At 43.1% G+C, this 15,925-nt stretch overlaps 1 protein-coding gene across 1 annotated transcript in view; it reads left to right on the top strand.

The window, feature by feature from the left end:
- OPN4 (opsin 4) overlaps nt 1-15,925 on the top strand; it is a 944,045-nt gene that overhangs the window by 739,795 nt on the left and 188,325 nt on the right. Inside the window, exon 7 of the mRNA XM_086920132.1 lies at nt 570-677. Coding sequence (XP_086776258.1) covers nt 570-677 — 108 coding nt within the window. The remainder of the gene's footprint in view (nt 1-569; nt 678-15,925) is intronic.

Here is a 15,925-nt window from a genome sequence, read left to right as displayed (position 1 = left end):
ATGTTAAAGGATTATTATTTGAACGGACGGAATCCATTCAAAGGATGAGGTTGCATTAGATTGGATTAAGTGAATACTTGTGAATATGTGAAGCGACACATAGTCCGATGATTATCCTTTTGCTCTATGCTTCACAATGGCTTCCAATATCACATCTCTCCTTGCATACTTGAAGAGCACAAAAAATATGTTCATGAGAGTTAATGGTTTCTGGACAATAAATGACAATGTATCAAAGCGCATCTGGACAACAACTGATTTAACTGCATAAAACATTATTTTACCTGAAATGCGCTATAACGCGCTGAAAACCACTGTACTAACTGGCCAAAGTCTCATAGGGTTGATACTGTATATTACTGTTACCACACTCAGTGACTATATAGTTGTTTTTATTATTGAAGCAAATCATGGTTGCCTTATTCATTGGTGTGTTCCACAAAATATTAACAGTGATCTTCAAATGCTAAAATCAAATTTTAAGGAAACAAAGGATAAAGGTTTGGTAGTGTTTGATGGTATGGTTCACCTATGAGAAACTTACTCTTTTACTTATTCTTGTCCTCCAGGTATGCTCATGTGCTATCGCCCTATGTGAATTCTGTGCCTGCTGTCATCGCCAAGGCATCAGCTATCCACAATCCCATTATTTATGCCATCACTCATCCCAAATATAGGTAGGTTCTGATCATTTATTTGACTTGTTCAAAGTTTTTAGCTTTGAAAGCTATTGGAATTGAATAGCGCAATGATGTCTATGAACAAGTTGGGGGCCATCTCAAGAAAAAGCAGAAGTAATGTTAATTACGTACCTGTGACAAAGGACCTAATTTAGAGTTCGGCGGAGGGCTACTACACTTCAAATGTGACAGTTATGCCAGCCACCAAATTATAAGTGCCATTGTGTATAATGAATTCTCTCTCAGTCAGGCCCTTAGTTACTAAGCATAAGCATGCTCCAGTTCACCAATTGGAATGTCAGTAGTAGTCAGAATGTTTAGAGGGTACTCTGTTTTCAGATAATTATATTTTTTGATGTTGCAAGTGGGTGTCAGTTATAAAGATATGACATACATTGTTTCCCTTAAGGTCCACTAACATTTGGCTTGCTTAGGAATTCGCCCCATGTTCTTTGTCAATTATAGGTAAGAAAGGTCTGAGCCCCTCTGTAAAGTCTTCTCTGGTCGGTGAATCTTTTATAGTTTCATGAGAGATAAGAGATAGTTAGCATACATTTCAAATCACAGTGTAACCAATTAGTCGCACAATAAGACCAGGATTGGTATAAGAGTTTATTACAGACTCAGAAACAAGCTGATATAATTGAGTCTAAGAAGAAAATTATAAAAATACAACATAACCAGAATACATCTGAATCTTCGATTAAAGTTCAGTCTAAACAACAAAAAACATATGAGAAACTCTGTAGAAGCTATGCAAAAGATAAGAAAGAGGATCTGAAGTTTAAATTGCAGAATTCGACCATCCTACCTAGTCTCTAGTAAATCTAACTAACCCTACTCTATACTAAATTTGGGGACACCTTAATTACTCTATGGTAAGCAAGGAACAGGTATCAGCATAATGGAGTCTTTCTTAAAGTACTCCAAATCTAAAGCTTGTATAGCATGAAGCCACACAATAAGAATAGTGTCTGCACCTCGTACATTCCTAAGGGCCTCTTAACCTAACTAACAGTGCAACACTTATAAACACAAAAGGTATTCAAAGAAACCCCAGTCATCATCTCCTGTACATTTCTTGCTTCCACTGTAGGAATTGGCAACTTTCTATACTTCTTCCATGCTTCCAAATGGGAACATTCATTCAACCTTGAGCATCCCCTCCTCTGCCATGACAACTCATCTGCAACTTCGTTAGCTCATCATCTTCTTGTCAAACGTTTCCTCTTGTACATTACTATCGCTACAACAAACAATGCCTGTTTACTAACTATTGAAGCCTTGGGTCTGCACCTGCAGATAAGAGAAATATACAAACAGGCAATTTTCATGTTAATGGTTAGAAATTGAAATTCCAAATACTTAAGTGCTTTGGTCACACTCACTTAGCGAACAATTAATGTGCACCGACATTTATATATACGTGCACATACAGTCATAATTTAATGCAGCAATATGAATACACTTTATATGAGTAATCATTGTTACATACATCTTAACTTGTCTAAGTGTTACATCCTAACACATTGGTGTAACTATGGGTATTAACTACATGTTTATGAGAATTCGTAAACATTAAAAAGCAAGTGTTATATGATTCTATCAATCAATCAATCAATCAAAGCATTTGTATAGCGCGCTACTCACCCGGAGGGTCTCAAGGCGCTTGGGGAGGGGGGTCCGCTACTTCTCGAACAGCCAGGTCTTGAGCTGCTTCCTGAAGGCGAGGTGGTGGTCCTGGGTCAGGCGGAGGTGGGTCGGGAGGGAGTTCCAGGTCTTGGCGGCGAGGTAGGAGAAGGACCTTCCCTCTGTGGTGGCTCTTCGGATGCGGGGAACGGCGGCGAGGGCGTGGCCGGTCGATCGAAGCTGGCGTTTGGGAGCGTAGAAGTTGAGGCGGCTGTTGAGGTAACCTGGGCCTTGGTTGTGCAGGGCTTTGTGTGCGTGGGTGAGGAGACGGAAGGTGATTCTCTTGTTGACTGGGAGCCAGTGCAGGTCTCTCAGGTGTCCGGAGATGTGGTTGCGACGGGGGATGTCCAGGATGAGTTGTGCTGAGGCGTTCTGGATCCGCTGGAGTCTCTTCTGGAGTTTGGCGGTGGTTCCAGCGTAGAGGGAGTTGCCGTAGTCCAGTCGGCTGGTGACGAGGGCCTGGGTGACCGTCTTCCTGGTCTCGGTGGGGATCCACCGGAAGATCTTGCGTAGCATGCGTAGGATGTTGAAGCACGACGAGGAGACGGCGTTGACTTGTCTGGTCATGGAGAGGGAGGAGTCCAGGAAGAAGCCCAGGTTGCGTCCGTGGTTTGTTGGTTTGGGTGCGCTGCCTAGTGCGGGCGGCAACCAAGAGTTGTCCCAGGCGGAGGGTGAGGGTCCCAGGATGAGGTCTTCCGTCTTGTCCGAGTTCAGTTTCAGGCGGCTGTTCTTCATCCATTCGGCTACCTCTTTCATCCCTTCGTGTAGGTTGGCTCTGGCGGTGGCGGGGTCGTTGGTGAGGGAGAGGATCAGCTGGGTGTCGTCGGCGTAGGAGATGATGCTGAGGTTGTGCTGGCGTGTGATGGCTGCGAGGGGACTCATGTAGACGTTGAAGAGGGTCAGGCTAAGTGAGGAGCCTTGAGGGACGCCGCAGATGACTTCGGTGGCTTCTGATCTGAACGGGGGGAGGCGGACTCTCTGTGTTCTTCCGGAGAGGAAGGAGGTGGTCCACTCTAGTGCCTTCTCTTGGATTCCGACGTTGCTGAGGCGCTGTACTAGGGTACGGTGGCAGACAGTGTCGAAGGCCACTGAGAGGTCTAGGAGGATGAGGGCCGCTGTTTCTCCGTTGTCGAGCAGAGCTCGGATGTCATCGGTGGCTGCGATTCTACCATGGATCATTTCAGAAATACATTTGAAATGCCGTCAATTTATTATATTAGACCACACTGTTTTTACAAAATACCAGGGGCACATAGGCAACATCAATTTGTGATGTGTAAGAGTGGAGACAAAATTAAGTTGCTTAATATGTCTGTGACAAATGCTGCAACTTTGAATGTACAGAGTTCAATGTACAGAATGTACTGAGTTCAACACTACTGCCTTTGTTGCTTCACAGAATATTATGTTAAGTGTGCAAGTAAAAAACAATATTTCCTGTAGAATTAGCACGATCAGAGGTTTATTTAAGATTTATTTTATGTTGATAGCTTATGGACTTCAACAATACAAGATATAACTAATGCTCTCTGCCTCCATCCACCATCATGGAAGCCAGCCATGTGCAGCCTATCAAACTAGCCAGGGTTCCCAAAGTCCTCGGCAGAACCGGCTCACAGGGCCAGTGCAACAGATAACCACCTGATGATATCCAGGGTTTTCTGCTGTACTCTGGGAGGTAAAGTAATGCCAATTACAGAATAGTGATCGGGGAAAGTGCTTCCAGCGGTAGGAGACCTTAGGCCTGATGACAAAGCAATATCATTGTGACAAAAGGGGAAATCTGGGTGTCATTGCGGAGGAGCATCGCCCCACTGAGAATGAGAAATAAAACAATAATAAAACAATTCTATTATCGTTCTATTTTTCACTGCCAGCCAATGCTGCTGAGTCTAGGGGGGGGGCAGGTAATCCTCCCTTGACACTAGCCAATGACTGAAAGGAGACGTGGAGAGCACTTGTAAGTTTGCATGTCAGTTTGGCTGGCCATCTTAGGCTGGTCCAACAGACATGCACACCTTAGAATTTCTTCACCCAGCTGTATTGTACAGCTGGGTGAAGAATGGCACAGGCTCCCAGTCCCTTCTTGAGCGCCTAACCAGGCCGCTTCATCCAATCCAGGCACTCCTCTCACAGCATGAGGGCAGTATCTGGATTGGGTGCGAAGTCTGGGAGCTCGTGCTGGCCCAGGGGCCAGCACGAGCCAAGGTGGCTGGCAGACAGAGCGGCAGCGGGAGAAGCAGGTTAGTGCGTTTCTTTTTATAATTTGCACCCACTCTGCCATACCACTTTATTTTGACAGTAGTCGCTGCTGGCGCCTACAAGTGGAAAATGCTTTTTTTAAAATGTAAAACCCAAATTGTGATTCAGTAACTTGTTACCGAATCACAGTTAAGGTTTCAAACAAGATATAGACTTGGTATTAGGAAAGGGCTCACTGACAAAATATCGATGTCAAAAATATAGATGTAATAAATATAGATGAAACAATATAGAATGCAAAATTATTGACTCCTATACTTAAACAAGTGTGTAAAAAAATATCCAGGAACAAAATATTGATGCTAAAAATATAGCTCTGCAAAATATCGATATATATATATATATATATATAAAAATTCAGCTTTTCCCGTAGGGAAGTTTTTTCCTCATGCACTCCCGTGTGAAGAATTAAAAAACCACACCGGGTTTTAAGTCGAATTACAGTTTCTTTATTTCAGCATCCAGCAAAACCTAACGCGTTTCGGTCTCTACGGAGACCTTGCTCACAGGTTAGTGTATTTGACAACATTTTGCTTTTTAAATAAAGAAGAAAAGAAGGGGGGGGGAAACCATTTGGGATTACATCACTTCCTGTAGGTTATACAGGCATTCTGGGACATGTAGTTTGTTAATTTTGTTCACAGATAGCGCAAAACGTTAATTCTTTTATCTTTTTCAAAGCTTGCATATTTTCCAAATTAAATTAATGTTGTTTATAGTTTGTGCATTTAACTCATGCATTTGTTATAATGTTGGGCCACATAGAAAATTCAAAATCCTCAACGAAATCATATTAGAGCCCTCCAGTGGGCAAACCCATTTCACACCAAGTTCATTTGTCAATTTTTGTGATAGTGCACGAGTTCATAAATTGTAAATTTAAATCATACATTTCAAATGATATGTTCTTAAGCGACTTAGATAAACATAATTCAAAATAAAGCCCTCCAGTGGGCAAAACCATTCTACACCTTAAATCATTCATCAGCGTTTAACCGTGCAATGTTATTGAATGTTCAAACATGTCCTAAATGAAGAAAAACATTTTGTGAGAATACATTTGTGAATTAACACTGAGTGAGCATCAGTCATTATCTGATAAGCGTGTAAGTACAACTTTACAGGTGGCAGTGTAGTTCTTCATCCTGATTATGCCCAAACGGGCTAAAGGTGCGGAAATTCATAATATGTTTAGACTAAACATATTATGAATTTACGCACTCAGTGTTAATTCACAAATTTATTCTCACAAAATGTTTTTCTTCATTTAGGACATGTTTGAACATTCAATAACATTGCACAGTTAAACGCTGATGAATGATTTAAGGTGTAGAATGGTTTTGCCCACTGGAGGGCTATATTTTGAATTATGTTTATCTGAGTCGCTTAAGAACATATCATTTGAAATGTATGATTTAAATTGACAATTTATGAACTCGTGCACTATCACAAAAATTGACAAATGAACTTGGTGTGAAATGGGTTTGCCCACTGTAGGGCTCTAATATGATTTCGTTGAGGATTTTGAATTTTCTATGTGGCCCAACATTATAACAAATGCATGAGTTAAATGCACAAACTATAAACAACATTAATTTAATTTGGAAAATATGCAAGCTTTGAAAAAGATAAAAGAATTAACGTTTTGCGCTATCTGTGAACAAAATTAACAAACTACATGTCCCAGAATGCCTGTATAACCTACAGGAAGTGATGTAATCCCAAATGGTCCCCCCCCCCTTCTTTTCTTCTTTATTTAAAAAGCAAAATGTTGTCAAATACACTAACCTGTGAGCAAGGTCTCCGTAGAGACCGAAACACGTTAGGTTTTGCTGGATGCTGAAATAAAGAAACTGTAATTCGACTTAAAACCCGGTGTGGTTTTTGAATTCTTCACACGGGAGTGCATGAGGAAAAAACTTCCCTACAGGAAAAGCTGAATTTTTGTAATCGCAGCGGGTCCTGCTGCGCCTCGCGTGCACCGCCCCAGAGCACCCGGGAGCCTCCGAACTTGGGCCAGATTGAATTTTATATATATATATATATATATATATATATATATATCGTTGCACATTCCTAGAAATCGGTTCCAAGAAAAGACGGCCAGCACTCCAGTGTCAGTGTTCTTTTGGTTATTTTATTTCCAAACCCCCCAGCACCCTCGACAGACGCGTTTCGCACAAAAATATATATATATATATATATATATATATATATATATATATATATATATATATATATATATATATATATATATATATATATATATATATATATATCAGCAAGCAGGAGAGAAAGATTAGATCTATCATTAAGAAAAACTGGCCCATTATACTTACTGATGGGGTTTTGGGAAATAGATTGCCCGACATACCCACCATTACCTATAGCAAAGCAATGTCCATGCGCAACAAACTGGTAAAAACAAGTCCAGAAATAGGTAGTGGAAGTACCTGGTTAAAACCTAAGGACGTTTTTTTTAGATGCTCAGCGTGTCGAGCTTGTACATTTGGGACAAATACTACCCATTATGACACTCCTTTCTCCAAATACCAGACAGCGATCAAGGGCAACTATGGTTGCCGGACGGAGTTTGCTGTTTATATTTTGACGTGCACCTGTGGCCTACGTTATGTGGGCAGCACTAAGTTGCAGGTGCACATCAGAATATTGCAGCACTTCAGGGCCATCGTTAATAACGACAATGCCTACCCGATGGGCCCGGCATTTTAAGGCTGTGCATGATAACAACTTGGCATGCCTTACATATTTTGTGATCGATTCTGTAGCACCCCTAAAAAGAGGTGGGGATAGAGAAAAACTGTTGAGAAAGAAGACAGGGTGCATAGTAACACTAAATAGTAAGTATCCTAATGGGTTAAATACAACAGAGGACTTGCACAACTTTTTATGATCTTTTAAAAATTCTGTAATTTTGGAAACTTGTGCATAACTGTGAAAAGTAAGTCACTTTGAGAGCCATGATTGGGTATCAAATGTAAGATTTGTATATATATCAAGTTCATGTTATAACAACCTCAGACAGTACACTGAAACTGTTAAAACTCTAATAATACAGACTTTTTTTAAATTATGTAGTATTGTCAGTATTAGCACTTTTCTTATTTGTGAGGGTTTTGGGTAAAGGCTTTTTTCCCTTTAATTGAAAAGATTTTTTAGATAGTCTATCAGTATGATAAAGCACTGTTATCCACATAAAAAGCACTTTATAAAAACAAACAAAAACAAGTAAGACAAACCCACACTCATTTTTAAATAAATACTGTGCACAATCTCTGGCAGGGTCAAATGCAAGAGGAGACAATAGTACAAGTTTGTTCAGGTAGGCGCATGCACGCGGCCACAAAAGACAAGTTTGAAATAACAACTAAGGTTACGGCAAACATAAAATATGTGATGTACAGGCTTTGATTACATGTAAACAAAAAATGCTGAATTTTGCACATAATCCTATGATTTGCACATTGGCAATAGTTTTGCACATTTGTTGATCAAATATATCAACTGGTGAATAAGCATTTGGCACTTTATAATGTTTACAAAGGTGTATATATGGATGAAATTCAAATCCCAAACATGCATTAAAGCAGTTAGAGGGTGAGCTGAGGTTTTAAAATATGCAATATGTATTTTAAGTGTATTTATTTATTTATTTATTTATTTATAAATGTTTTATATATTGAACATTATAAATTATTTAATGCACTTGCCACTTTAAATTACAAACTTTAATGCATTTATGCAGTATAGAATTTGTACGAATCACAAGATGTAATTTTATAAAACCACGCAATTACAGCCTCTGTAGCAATAGTTAATAAGGAAGCTTTTTTTTCTAAATGGCCAGCATTGTGATTGTGAAACATCGAAAATGTAACAGTATGTTGTCTATATCTATGAGTGTGACCACGTGACTCACTAAGGGAGGTGTTACTCACAATTATGTTTAAAAGGCATAGGCTGACGCGGTGAATGTTGTGTGAACAAGAGCACTTGATGCTCGAAACGCGTCAACGTGAAAGGTCGAAATAAATAAAGAATATCGACTTGACTGAAGCTGTTGGGTCCGTTTCTTCATTCCGCCCTTGAGGAGGTTATGAGGATTGCTGTGCTGATATATACATATATATATATATATATATATATATTACCTACTGGCGGTCGCCAGAAGGTATATATAGTTAGGACCTAGTTACCATAGGAAATCCCCAACATTCTATTGGGGATAACTTTGGCGCCAATTGAGGAATCTGTGTGTAATTTTCCTTAAAATTGCTTTGCTCCGCTCCGCTCCTTCCCTGAAAGTTTTGGGAGGATTCGTCAAGCCGGGGCCGAGAAAAAAGGAGGGTCCCAAACCGTGTTTTCCCCATGTTAATTTACCTAGGGACCTTTAGACACGGCTACAGCCCGAATGGCTGAATGGAATTACACCAAACTTGGCAAAATGGTAGGGCCTTGTATGCAGATGTGCCTTTGCTATGTTTGGTGAAAATCCCTCCAGTAGTTCTCGAGAAAATTGAATTTGAAAATTTTCAAATGGCATTTTCTGGGGGACCTTTAGACACGGCTACAGCCCGAACGGCTAAACGGAATTAGACCAAACTTGGCAAAATGGTAGGGACAGGTATGCAGTAGTGCCTTTTCTATATTTGGTGAAAATCCATCCAGTAGTTGTTGAGAAAATTGCATTTGAGCAAATGATATATCTATATGTGCTCAACATTCTATTGGGAATAACTTTGGCACCAATTGAGGAATCTGTGTGTAATTTTCCAGAATTTTGGCCAGCTCCGATCCGCTCCTTCCCTGAAACTTTCGGGGGGTAGCAGCAGCAAGGCGGTTTATTGACCTATTGTGCATGCGGGCATCCCTGCGGCGAGAGAGCTCGTGCTCGTCCAGTTTTGTACATAGCTGCGTGATGGCTGTGGTCATACGGCCAAGACCTGTAGCAATTTCCTTATTGCTTTCTACAAATGTCTTAAACCCCTGCGCCATCTCTCCCATTTGCAGGTTATGCTGCCGCAACTGGCGCTGGCAGGCCAAGATGGATTTCGCCTGCATCCGCTGTATCTTTACCATGCTGCCCTCCAGCCCTTGAAAGACGCTGCCCTCCCGTGCTGGAAGTGCAGTGCTGGATGTTGTATGCCTCCGGGGATTGCTGCTGCCCTGCTGTGTGGGCTGGGGAGGTATCTGGTAGGGTGTGTCATGATGCGCATGCTTCTTACCTTTAGCTGTAGCTCTGGCTGAGCTATCCAGGTTCCCAACTCCAACCACACTCTCCCTCTCGATGGTAGTCGCCACTAGTTCCTCCAGCTCAGTGAGGGGTGGCGCCGGGTTCCTGCCTCCACCAGTAAGTCCAGCTTGCCTCTGCAGCTCTGCCAGTTTCCGCTTTGTTAGGCTGCGGATATCATAGAACCTCTTTTTGAGGTCGTCAAGGCTCCTGGGGGTAACACCAACAGAGTTTACTTTCTTCCCAATATCGCTCCACAGCCTCCTCTTTGTGCTCTCAGGTACAGTGAGGGACAGCCTCCCAAACAGCTGCCTGTGTACCCTCACCACCTCCTCCACCAACACTTGCAGCTCCATGGTGCTGAATATAGGTTTCCTCTTCTGCACAGCCTTCTGGCTCTCACTGCTGCTAGCCATCTTTCACAGTGCTCTGGATCCTGCTTTCACTGCTGCTCACTGTGAATGCTCAGCTCAGGCTGCCTCTCCAGAAAGTTCTTAATGAGCTGCATCTGCCTGGGTAGCCACTCCCTGCTAGGGTGGGGGAGGGTGGATCCACCTCATTGGCTGTTGTCTCTGGTTTCAGTTTGACTAGCTTGCCGAATCGGCATTCACCGAATCGGTATTTACCGAATCGAATTTTACCGAATCGGATTTTACCGATTCGGTAATTCCCGATTCGGTATTTACAATGCGTTCCTATGGGCCCTTTGGCCATGGGGGTGTATTGCGATTACCGAATCGGTATTTGCCGATTCGGTTGTAGCTGAATCGGTAAATTCCGATTCGGTGGATGCCGATTCGGTACGTATCGAATCACAATACCGATTACGACCGAATCGGTATTTTTCCGATTTTTTTTATCTACATCTCATTTTCCGATTTCAAAATACCGATTCGGTGCAATTCGGTATTTTAAAATCGGAAAATGCGTTTTACCTACATCGGGCCCTAGGTGACTGTGTACTAAGAGATCCTTAAGAGATTTCGTTCTCTTAAAAGTCACAAGGGGACCATTCGGGATATCCATCCCAATGATCGGGTCTGTTTTCAAGATATGCCAATTTCTTCGTAAAGTTGATTTCAAAAAATTGGCGTCGCCAGTAAAGGTGGTGATCAGACGGAATTTTCCATCCTCACTTTTTTTGTCCTTATTTTGACTCAGTAGCTCATCCCTCGGTACTCTGGTTACTTTTCTCAGTGTCTGACTCAGGTGGGATGGACTGTAGCCTCTTACTTTGAATCTTTCAATGCTACCTTTTGCTGCATTTTGGAAGTCTTCCTCCTGGGTGCAGTTACGCTTGAGACGCAATAGCTCCCCATAAGGAATGCTTCTCTTCAGATTCGTGGGGTGTCCACTGTCAGCATGTAAAATGCTGTTTCCAGCGGTCGGCTTTCGATACAGAGACGTGATCACCTGATTGTTTTTTATGGTTATCTTGAGATCGAGGTAGCTCACTGCCACTGAGCTAACCTCACCAGTAAATTGCAAGTTGACATTATTGTTATTTAGGTGAGAGATGTAATCTTTGGCACTTTCTGTCGACCCCTTCCACACCAGAAAGAGATCGTCTATGTATCTATGCCATTTTACCACATTTTCAGTCCACTCACGATTTCCCGCGGACCAGGCCACCAGCTCCTCCCACCAGCCAACTAATAAATTTGCGTAGCTGGGGGCGAAGAAGGTCCCCATCGCGGTCCCGGAGATCTGTCTAAATAAATCCCCCTGAAAGATAAAGATGTTATTCAGTAAACAGAATTCTGTTAATTCCATAATCATGGTACTGTGTCCTGCAAATTTCAAAGGTCTCTTGTTCATGAAGTATTTGACTGCTTTCAAACCCTGAGAATGCTCAATACATGTGTAGAGACTAGTGATGTCCATAACAATTAGGACATAGGTAGAATCCCATGTCAGTTCTTTCAAATGTACGATGAAGTCCTTGGTATCCCTGATGTAAGAGGATAGAGTCAAAACCGATGGAAACAGAAAATGATCGATGAAGGTCGACAAGTTCTCAGTTAGGCTGCCCATTGAAGATACTATGGGACGGCCCGGTGGTGTCTTGAGATCTTTATGGATCTTTGGTAAATGATAGAAGGTCGGAATGACAGGATGATTAGATCGCAGAAACATGTACTCTTCAGTGTTAAACATGTTCTTATTGTGCCATTTCTGGATCAGTCTATCATACTAGTGCACACTATCCTGGTATTTTTTAATGGTGGTGCGTTCATAGTGTTGTTGGTTCAATAATTATTGAACTGTGGGGGCTGGTCCATCTTGCATGCGCAAGGCAGGTGTAGGAGCGGGGGTGGTAGGAATCCTTTTTTGTCTAGGGCAGAATCTGCGCTGATCCATGAGATCCAATTAACAGAGCGCAGGTTATCCTTAGAACCTCTAATGCCCCTAACTAATGGTAGTTTGGGTTCCCCCCCTGTTTTAACACACATAGATATCCCCTCTGCCATACCTTCCTCATCCTTAAACCAGTATACTCTGCGCCCCAACGCCTCATTACCATCTATTTCATCCAGCCCAGATTCCAACTCAGGCATAGCAATGGTTACAACCAGGGGCAAGAAATCAACGCAGGCTGAGAAAGGGGAGCCACCTTCAAAGAAAAGGAAAGGCCGGAATCCATCGAAGGCCATCCCCCAATCATCAGGGGGAGTCAAACAGAAGGTAGCCTCCAGGGGGCACAGTGGATGCAGCCAAACTACTTCGGCTACGATTAGCGACAACCCACCAGGTCGTGCTGTTGTTAGTCCACCTATATCTAATGAGGAAACACACTACACACGGATAGTGCAGGGAATCTCAAACCTTATCGACCCCCTGATGCAAAAATAGTGTCTGATAGAGGTTAGACTTAACAAAATGGAGCAGGACCTGCCTCATACTACCTCGAGCACTTCTAGAGCACTGATAGATGGCGGGGGCAGCTCTTCTCAGGGGGGAGGGGAGGTCTGGATGATAAAGGGTTTGTAACTATGGCACCAAATCTCATCGAACTAGCCCCTGCTGATAGCCATCATATCTCCTTGTCATGGGGAGGCCCTAGCTTACCAGGTTCGCAACATGTCTTGAGAGAAACTCACACACGCTCTCCTAACTGACTACGCCCTGCAGGTGCCCAGAATGTTTTTAATTGTTTACATCTTCCCCCAGAAGCCACTCCCTACACTGTAGTTCTAGGTAATGTGGGTTAGCATTGCATGCATCTGAGGACTGGTCAACCTTGAGAAACAAGGCTTTACACTTTCTGAGCTCAAGGACAGGGATAAAAAACCGACTGTTTAACAAATGTAAAATGGTCCGCAGAGTACCATGGGTAGGGAAGTCCCAAAAGTCCCTCAGGGGTGACTGCGTGGTTCTAAGCTTTAGGTCCCCTGGTTTGGTTCAGCAAATTCTGGAGAGGGCAGGGGACCTTGACGTCAGGGATGATATCTCTGTTCTCCCCCTGGGGTACTTCTATCGGCCCATTGATACTATTAGATCTGTTGGAAGGAGAGGATCTTCCCAAACACAGGGTCAATTTAACTATTCTGTCCCGCTTAATAAACGCTTCAATGTCTTTTCCCCACTAGAAGACATCAACTGTCTTGATGCACCTGACTGCACTGACTAATCTGGGACTGGCATATCTAGGGACCCTGAGGCTTATGGTAATTGTCCCCCTATACACAATCCATCTGACTTTTTTAAAAGAACTCAGGATACTCCAACAGAGCGGTATGCATTAGGTAATAACCCTGGCTATCTTGGGGTCCACCCTATTCAAGTGGAACAGAGCATGATGGAGAGGCCAGAACGCATGGTCCATGCTTACCTAGTAGGGCCCATCTCACTCGACTGTTCCTATGGTCCGGACACACAGGTGGCTGAGATCGTACCTCCTCCCTATCCATCCCCCGAAAGTCCATCTCAAGAGCACCTTAAGTCTGTTATGACAGTGGGCCCCTGGAATATTGCAGGTCTTCTGGCCAAAATCGCACCCTGCGATTGGGCAGCCTTTATTGAACAGTTCTACCTCTTGGCATTCCAGGAGACTTGGTCCACTGATCAGGTATACCATCCCGGGTTTTTAAATTTTTTCAAACCTGCCCAAGGGGGACGGAAAGGTAGACCCATTGACAGTCTCAACTGTTGGGTAAGGCAGCAAATGGGTTACAAGGTCGAGGTGTCCCTATTGACAGCCCGGATATTATGGCACTACGGCTTCGGATGTACCAAGTTCAAGATACATTGATAATTAACATCTATGCAAGAGGGCAACCGGGTGGGAGGCGCTCTGACACTGTCGCCCTCCTTGATAGTTTTCTGGGTGGCCAGAGGTGTGGGTGTAACTTGCTAATCATAAGGGATTTCAATTTCATCTTCAAACCGCTTGACCTAGAGGATGGCAATTTAAGTTCCGATGAGGATTCACAGTGGAATATCCCGTCCCTAGATCTGTGCCCAATTAAAAAAAGGACAGAAGCTGCCTTGCAACTTAAGGGGCTATGCCAGGAAAGGGGTGTGCGAGCCGTGAACGTGAGGTCCCATTCGGACAGGAAGGGCGCGCATACCTTCAATAATTGCACAAGGAGTAGTCGTATTGATTTTATTCTCCTCGATATAAAATCATGGCATTCCCTTCTTGACATGCTGTCCCAGGAACGTACAGAAAGTGACCATGACCCGCTAATTTTGACAATCAAGGCCCTGGCTTATTAAACATCCCTGATAAGGTCGCAGAGGATATATCACCAGAAGTATTGCTTTCAAATGACACGAGGAGAGTAAGATGGTCTAGGCTTTTTGAGAATGACGGGGACCTGGGCACGATGAAGGCCTTGGTTGCCATTTGATAACTTGTCTCCAGAGCTGTGACTGACAGGAGGATATTAACCTCTTCGCCCCCCAGGTTCATAAAGTCCTGTTTTCAAACCTAAAAACATATTTTATAAAGATCAGTAAAAAGAAGGTAAAGACAGGGATACCAACAGCCACCTGGTGCAATAAAACCTGTAGAGAGGCCTATCATTTACTGACAAGGGCTATTAGATCTAAAGACATGGAATAGGTTAAATATGCCAGGGCAAATTACAAAGTAACCCTATCAAAAGCTAAAAAGGAGTGGGACGATAATCACTTGCATGACTTGCTTTTAGCCAGTAATGAAAAAAGCATCGTAAAATTCTGGCAGCTAGTCAAGTGGGGGAGAGGTGGAACACCTTATACACTCATTAATTAAGTTCCGCCGGAACAGTGGGCCTCATATTATATGGCCCAGTTCTCCCCCCCATTAATAACTCGGTAGATTTTCAAATCCCTCCCAAGATACCCAGCCTATTATTTAACAATTCTGAGGTTGATACAGTCCTCTTCCTAATTCCGAGAGGAAGGGCCCCGGGCCTCGATTGTGTACCGCCGGATCTGTTTGTTTATGATGAGGATAACTGGGTGGTTTATATCACCAACCTTGCTAACGCCATCGCAAGCAGTGCACACAGTCCTGATACCTGGTCCGGTGCAGTTATAATACCAGTATATAAAAAGGGGGACCGCGCATTCCCTAGCAACTATAGGACCATTGGCCTCATAGATTCTATCCAGAAAATAGTTGCCAGGTTGGTACTGGGTCGAATCCAGCTGTGGATAGAGGAATCCAAGATACTATCACCTATGCAGGCATGTTTTCGCCCCCACACCAGCACAATTGATCAAGTGCTTAGGTTTGTGATGATTTATTGGCAGGTTGTTATCATAGGAGGGGGCACGCTATATGCGGCCTTCATTGACCTGAAGTCTGCTTTTGACTTGGTCCCTCGTAATAAAATGTGGAGCGCCTTTATGGATGTGGGGATGCCATTGGAGCTGCTTGCAATGCTAGTCAAACTGTATGACTCCAACCACACACAGGTTCTTTGGGGCACACACGGCGAAGTTACAGATAGATTTCCTGTGTTAAAGGGTGTGCGCCAAGGATGTGTCCTCGCTCCTACCCTGTTTTCTTTTTTTTTTCTTTATTTATCAACAGGGTAGTACAATATTATTC

Source organism: Lissotriton vulgaris, chromosome 5 (assembly GCF_964263255.1).
Source record: "Lissotriton vulgaris chromosome 5, aLisVul1.2, whole genome shotgun sequence".
Lineage (NCBI taxonomy): Eukaryota > Metazoa > Chordata > Amphibia > Caudata > Salamandridae > Lissotriton > Lissotriton vulgaris.
The sequence above is the reverse complement of the archived record's forward strand: the minus strand, read 5'-3'. Positions and strand labels throughout refer to the sequence as shown.